Source organism: Lygodium microphyllum, chromosome 8, assembly GCF_053477565.2.
Source record: "Lygodium microphyllum isolate KBCC chromosome 8, Lygodium_microphyllum_v1.1.10, whole genome shotgun sequence".
Lineage (NCBI taxonomy): Eukaryota > Viridiplantae > Streptophyta > Polypodiopsida > Schizaeales > Lygodiaceae > Lygodium > Lygodium microphyllum.
The window spans coordinates 53,963,220-53,970,787 of NC_141142.1; the positions used below are offsets into that span (position 1 = coordinate 53,963,220).

General features: G+C 40.6%; 1 protein-coding gene across 1 annotated transcript; it reads left to right on the top strand.

Annotated features, from left to right (window-relative positions):
* The first annotated feature begins 3,461 nt into the window (after window positions 1-3,461).
* LOC148032291 (uncharacterized) lies at window positions 3,462-7,070 on the top strand. Its single transcript, XM_087682935.1, is given in 3 exon segments — window positions 3,462-4,233; window positions 4,347-5,145; window positions 5,148-7,070. Coding segments are annotated over 2 exon segments (2,145 nt in total). The 5' UTR covers window positions 3,462-4,233; window positions 4,347-4,366; the 3' UTR covers window positions 6,514-7,070.
* Window positions 7,071-7,568: the final 498 nt, after the last annotated feature.

Below are 7,568 nucleotides of genomic sequence, written 5' to 3' on the forward strand. Positions count from 1 at the left end.
TAGGCCCCAAGTATACTTCACCAAGAAATTCAAGCCAACAATTGCTTTTTGTTTTTTCCTCTATGATAGAGAATCAAATTAGAAAGAAAATTTCACATAGTTAAGCAATAAATATTGCACACCCCTATCTTGATTTGATCGAGAAAGTTATTTTCTATATCCAAATTAATACACAACTATTTTTCTATTTGAAAAATAAGCCAAATCTTTACTTTTTCCATTAAACTTCATATTGAGTCCTATGCTCACCATATTGGAGAGAAACTCAATCCAATAATTGCATCATAACCCTTTCTATTCCTACAATGTGATATGGATGATGAGAACACATATGAGTGTGTTGAACATTGTAACTCTTGACACTAAAATAGAAATATCAAGGGAATGATGTATAGGACATGATAGCACCATCTATTGCTTCAAAGGGTGCACTCTTAGACAACCTATCTCTTACTAAGAGACTCGAACTTCATACTCTTTTTCATTCTCTCTTCACATATACTTCTATTCCAAGAATGTGTGTAAGAGATAAGAAAGCTCAAGAAGTAAAGTGAGAACTAAATGTTGCCTCAATCTCTACCACTATAGTATAGAAATCTAGAGAGAAGCTTTGAAAGCTCTAATCCACACTACAAACTCCATTCATGCCTCCTTGATGCATAGCCCATTCAATCACTTCATTGTGCAACATGGCTAGTAAGAGGCATCACTATGAAGGAGAGCAATCAAGGGAAGCAAGAAGGAAGGAATCACACTCTCACACTCACATAATGGCTCCTCTAAAGCAATGCACACACTCTCACTACAAGCTCAATCTATGAGGGAGGAAGAGTGAAAGTACGAGATAGAAAGACACAAGCTCGCACAAATTAAGATCTAACATTTCATTAGTCATTTTGAACTTTATATAGAAGAGTTTGGATAGGGTTTTATCTCTTCCACTAGCCTTTTGGCTATCCATTACTTGTCATAAAACCAAGCTCTTGGGTTAGGCCTTTGTAATATTCTTGTGGTATTTTACAATTTTCATGGGAGAGGCTCTGATGCTTGGATTTCATAAAGAACAATGGTCCCAATATGCATGGCTAAAAAGTTACTAGCTGGTTTATAGAGTAAATTGGGGGAAATATTTACTCTTACATCCTTGGTTGATGGCTATTGCTCTTTCTAATCTTGTGGCTTTTACTTAGACTAGCTTTTCTCCGTTTCTTTCCTATCCACTTCTTCTTGCTTCTTTTTTCTTCACCATTTGCCTCCTTGCATCTTAAGAAGGTCACTTAGGTATGATAAATGTCTAGGAAAAGACAATAGAATGATGGTGTGTGGAGAGAGAGAGAGAGAGAGAGAGAGAGAGAGAGAGAGAGAGAGAGAGAGAGAGAGAGAGAGAGAGAGAGAGAGAGAGAGAGAGAGAGAGAGAGAGAGAGAGAGAGAGAGAGAGAGAGAGAGAGAGAGAGAGAGAGAGAGAGAGAGAGATTTAACAAATTATAATTACTATCTCTACAATCAAGTGATTACGATAACAGACTATTTTAAATGCAAAGAAAACACATTATTATGAAAATATTCACAACATCTAAGAATGAGAGAGGTTATTTGGGTTGAGCAGGGTAGGAGGTAGACTTGACATAAATAATGAAAGAGGAACTAAATACTTCTTATAACTAGGTTTTTTGAAGGTCATCCATTTAGATTGCTATTGATTCATAAGGATAAACAATATTTAATAAGCAAGGCAAGTGGATGGAGAAGGTGAAGGATAAGTGGAGTGGTCTTTTGGATTTTAGGGAGGCTATGGTCTTCTAGTTTGAAGGGAGACCAAGAGATTGGGGATTGGGGAAATCTAATTTGGAACCATAGGAATAAGGTAGAAGGGCGAACCATATGTCAAGTAGCATGCAATGGTTTCTTTGATCTATGCAATGGTTTCTTTGCATAGATCAAAGTTCAAAATGAAGATGGAAATACATACGATGGTTCTTGATGCTCCAAATTGAAGCACCATAACTTCTGATGGCATATTTATTAAAATCGAGGAGATTTTGTGGGACTTGGTTCTACATGTTTGAGTTCCATTAATGTTACATCAAGAATGGCACAAACATTTGTACTAGATAGGACACATGCTCGAACCATTGGCTCAAGAATGGGAAAGCCTACACATCGGTTTAGTTATACTATTGATCCATCTCACTCTTATCACACATATATTTGTACTAGTTAGGACACATGCTTGAACCATTGGCTCAAGAATGGGAAGGCCTACACATCACTTTAGCTATACTATTGATCCATCTCACTCTTGTCACATAAGCGGTCTTCACATGATTTGTTTTAAGGCCATGTTAGTATCTAAAAAGTGTTCTCCTTCTAGAGGCAATTACATGATTGGCCCTCTTACCATAGGGGCCTCCAAGGCCATTTGCAAGAAGCAACTTGTGAAGGCCTAGAATAAGTTGATTGTCTACTTAATCTTTGATGATGTAGACGTAAGGCTATAATGATTCTAATTCAAACTGTTTGAATTAGACAATTTGAACAATTGAACTTGACCTTAGTCTAGTTACACACTAGTCTTGACAAATGAGAATCTCCATGAAAAAGGGGGTGGGCACCTTTTTACATTGGTTGGATGGCTTTATCTATAATATTTTCTAATTGACTCACAAAGATTAGATTGGTGGATTGGTTAAGGTGGGGGGTTCCCTTGCAACTGTGTTGGTTCAAATGTGCTTTTTGCTCCAATATGTAGTTGGGGACAAAATCTCTCCTAATGGACAACTTTTTACACCAAAGAAATATGTATTTGATGGCAAGTATTATGTCAGAGAAGATTTTTCCCAACAATAGAAATCTGTTTAAACGAATGAATTCACACCATGTGTGCTTGATGCCCTTCAACTATGAATGTGTTTATATTGGTGCGTAAACACCTTAGTAAGAGTTGACATTTATTGTTCTTTTGCTTGGGAATATCGCATTGTGGTTGACTCAAACAAAATTTTGGGTTTTGTAATTACAACCAAGTATGCATACGTGATGCACACCATTCTCTCTCGAGGAACCATGACTCAAGTCTCGAGGCTTTAGGACACCAACAAGAACCACAATGTGCAAACAATGCCTTACAAGAGCCTTAAAAAAATCAAAGTAGCATACGCTACTAATGCCTTAGAAGAGCCATACTAGCACTAGCTAATGGCTTACAAGAGCCATTAAAAATCAAAGTAGCGCTAGGCTAATGGTGTTAAAGAGCCATTTAAAATCAAAGTAGCCTCCGTTTTCAGAGAATTATGACCGTTGGGCGGGGGGAAGGGGGCGGCAGCACATTTGTCCGTTTAAACATTTGAAAATTTAAATAATTGCGTGGACATGCTTGATGTCCGATGGTTTCCTGCCTCATTAAGAGGAATCATTAAACAGATCCTTTTTCAAGTGATGTGAGTCTGAGAGAGAGAGAGAGAGAGAGAGAGAGAGAGAGAGAGAGAGAGAGAAGGTCTCTAACTTCGTCCCCACCTTAGTCAGTTTGCTGTAACCTCAATACCCAAATTTAGTCAGTATTGCTCTCTCTTTCTTGCTCGCTGCTGATCCTTCATCCCTCTTCTCTGCTGCATTAATGGTCAAGAACTGATTTGATGGCTTTTCTTTCGGCCAGAAACTGGCTTGATCCACGACTCATCATCGTCTCATCACGATGGAATCACATTCAATGATCGCTCTGTTATTTCTTCTTCTTCATCTGCCATCGCTTGTCCCACACCACTACATGAGGGATTTATCGGTTGCTTGTGTTAAGAGAGAAGAAAGGGGGTTACGGTTCTTCACGGGGGCTGATTTCTGGTCTTGTTCTTCTGGCTCATCGACTGATAGTAAAATTTTTGATTGTTGTGAGGATGGAGGGCCTGCAATCTGTGGCCGCGCTCAAAGTGTATATTCCTCGGGTAGATGCTTCAGATTTTGAAACCAAATAGATCTAATGTGCCTCCAATCGAATGGAAATTCCGTCAATCTACCGGTTAATTAACCATTCAAATAGATGCCTCAGTTTTTGATACCAAATGGCTCCATTAATGGGCCTCCAATTCATTGAGAATGCAGTAAATCCAACAACAATTTATCCATTGCGTCTGGGATCCCTCCATCCAATAGCCTTCTTGATTTGGTGGCGTCTTTGAAGACTTAATCTCAATTTGTCACAAGGCATTGTGTGTTTTCCTGCAACAATTAAGTAAGAAGGTATCCTCTCTACCCAGTCTTCAATTCGTGCTTAACCTCATTATTTGGTTCAATAATAGACAGGCTTCATGAATCTGAACTTTTACATTCGTCTGTCTCCTGTACGGACCCAGATCAGAATCACAATCTCAAAATGGGTTGTGTCACTTCGAAGCATTTGCGAAAACAGGCAGATGCTGATGGATTCTCTCCTCCACCCAAAAAGCCGGCTTTGATACCCAAATTAGCAATCAGCAGACAGTCTCATGACCATTACCGAGATCACATTGTTGAATTAACATCAACATCGTATGGATTGCTGTCGGTTGATCCGCTTGTTGAGCCGGCAGGAGATAAGGATAAGGCAACTGATGCCTCAGGCTCCTTCACTGAGTGGTATAAGAAGCTCCGAAGCTTGAAGCATGCAGAGGGCATACCGAGGTCAAGAAATGAATCCATTAACATGCAAGGAGCTGCCAAAATCAATGAGGGAAATGAAGGATGGGCAGTTGGGGCCCCATCAAGAGATTCTGTTGTTTCCCATGTCCCAGAGACCATTGATGTGAAAGATATGATGAAAGGCCTGGAGGACGATTTCGTGTGGTTCCCCCTATCAATTCCCATTACATTTACTTCTTCATCAGATGTTTGTGTCCAAAGAACCACAACTTCAAGCAACTGTGACAAGCTTGCTGGAAATGGACTCAAGGCCGAGACATTAGTGCGTGATTCCCGTCATCCTCTAGAGAAAGTTGACAGTAATGAGAAGGAAAACAGCAAGCCCTTCAAATCAAAGTATGTGCCCCTTAAATCATTGTCAGTTTCTAAAACTCCATTTGGGAGTACAAATTCTTGTCTGCATGCCTTTCAGACACCACAAGCAGTAACCAAGAACATGGGAAATCACAATAATAGGAGCATCGAAGCTTGAAGCATGCAGAGGGCATACCGAGGTCAAGAAATGAATCCATTAACATGCAAGGAGCTGCCAAAATCAATGAGGGAAATGAAGGATGGGCAGTTGGGGCCCCATCAAGAGATTCTGTTGTTTCCCATGTCCCAGAGACCATTGATGTGAAAGATATGATGAAAGGCCTGGAGGACGATTTCGTGTGGTTCCCCCTATCAATTCCCATTACATTTACTTCTTCATCAGATGTTTGTGTCCAAAGAACCACAACTTCAAGCAACTGTGACAAGCTTGCTGGAAATGGACTCAAGGCCGAGACATTAGTGCGTGATTCCCGTCATCCTCTAGAGAAAGTTGACAGTAATGAGAAGGAAAACAGCAAGCCCTTCAAATCAAAGTATGTGCCCCTTAAATCATTGTCAGTTTCTAAAACTCCATTTGGGAGTACAAATTCTTGTCTGCATGCCTTTCAGACACCACAAGCAGTAACCAAGAACATGGGAAATCACAATAATAGGAGCATGCTGACTTCCAAAGGTGCTGTAATATTGTCTTCTCGAAGATCATCCAGTCCACCATCTCCAACGAGGTACACAGCACAAGATCGAAAAGCGACACTCAATCTACAGAATCAGATGAAAAGTCCCAAGTCCTTGTCCACATCAATAGCAGGAATGTCTCTGTCAAGGGCAGTGAAATTCACCTCTGCTGAACCCAATTGTCCTCCAATGTTTGATCCTGACCTTCTTGCCATGTACGAGAAAGGACTGGAGAATACCTCTGAGGATGAATGGAATTCATCTCAGCAGGCATTTGAGTTCTCTCCAACAAGGCAAAAGGGTCTGCGTGACACCCTTAACACCATAATTGGTGAATGGCGCCCCACGCTACTGGATAGAAAACTGTACAACCCATTGGAAGTTTTTGAGAAGAAATTGCCCCCTGGTGGTGCTGGATCAGTTGTGCTCTACACCACAACATTACGAGGGATTCGGAAGACTTTCGAGGATTGCAACAATGTGAGAGGAATTCTGCAGAGCTTTTGCTTGCGCATCGATGAAAGGGATGTATCAATGCATCTGAAGTTTCTGAATGAGCTAAGGGAGCTGATGGGTAATGTGGTCTGTGCTCCAAGACTGTTTATCAAGGGAAGGTACATAGGAGGAGCAGAGGAGGTAGGCAAGCTATTTGAGGATGGAAAGCTGGGCGAGCTTGTTGAGGGTCTCCCTCTACAAGTAAAACAGGGTATCTGTGATGGTTGTGGAGGTGTCCGGTTCATACCTTGTCTTGTATGCAGCGGGAGTTGCAAATTGTTGAATGCAGCTGACCAGATGATCAGATGTCCAGATTGCAATGAGAATGGTTTGATACAATGCCCAATTTGCACTTGATGCTATCAGTTCACTGGCAAAATCTGTGATGATGATCACTTGTTGCAGAACCAGCTAGTGGAAGAGCATGGTTTTCCTATCTGCAGAGATGCTTCTGATATGGTAAGATGGATGCCAACGTGCTACAGGTCTACATCATGTCATCAAGCAAAATGTCTTACTGCAGCCCCTCACTGCAATGCCATAAGCTAATTCAAGTTTCTGCATCAACAATGGTCTTTGATAGTGTAATGCTATCTGTGGAAGGGATGTCATCACTGACTGTTTGGAGTTTCAATCCTTGCACAGCCGTAACGATGCAGATGGCCCTTTCATGTGTCAAACGATCTCATTTGACAGGCATTCTAACAAAGGGCCACAATCCAAAACAAACATAAGCCTTTCTTGTACTTGGGCAACTTGTGTATCAGGCTGTTTTGTAATCACGTGTCTAATGTGCAACAATTGAAATGGTCTGTGATGCCTTCCTTTCCTGCAACGGGGTCAACCTTATGTATCTGAGATATGGCCTTGCCTTACAAAGAGCAAGCTTTGTATAAGTTATTCTTATCTTTATAATGACCATTTTTTTGTTGCAAGTCGTTATCTATCAAGCAAGTGCTACAATATCAATCAGTTATTCTATGTCTCGCTCACGTAAGGAATCTCCTTATCAATATGTTTGCATTTTTGAGAAAATTTGAAGGTAGAAGGGTTTTAGGGTCTGAGCAATCCTTATCTTAATATTAACTCTCTGAAAAGGCTAACGGTCAAGCCATCATCAAGCTTCTTCCACTTGGGACAATTAGAGACTTGAAAGTTTTGCACACTCCACAACAACAAAACAACTTGGTCTTGATTTTTTATTGGAAAAGGTTCTTGCCACCCATCTATTAGATTGGGTATCCCCACACCTCTAGCTCTTTTGGTAACATTCAATCCTTCCACCATCCAATGACCATAAAAATTTCATGGCTAACACCTCTAGGTTTTGGCCATGCCAACTTGGGAAGGGTTTTGGGCAAGAAATGGATGAGAGGATTGTTGAATTGAGAACCTTTCCAATAGCCTAATTT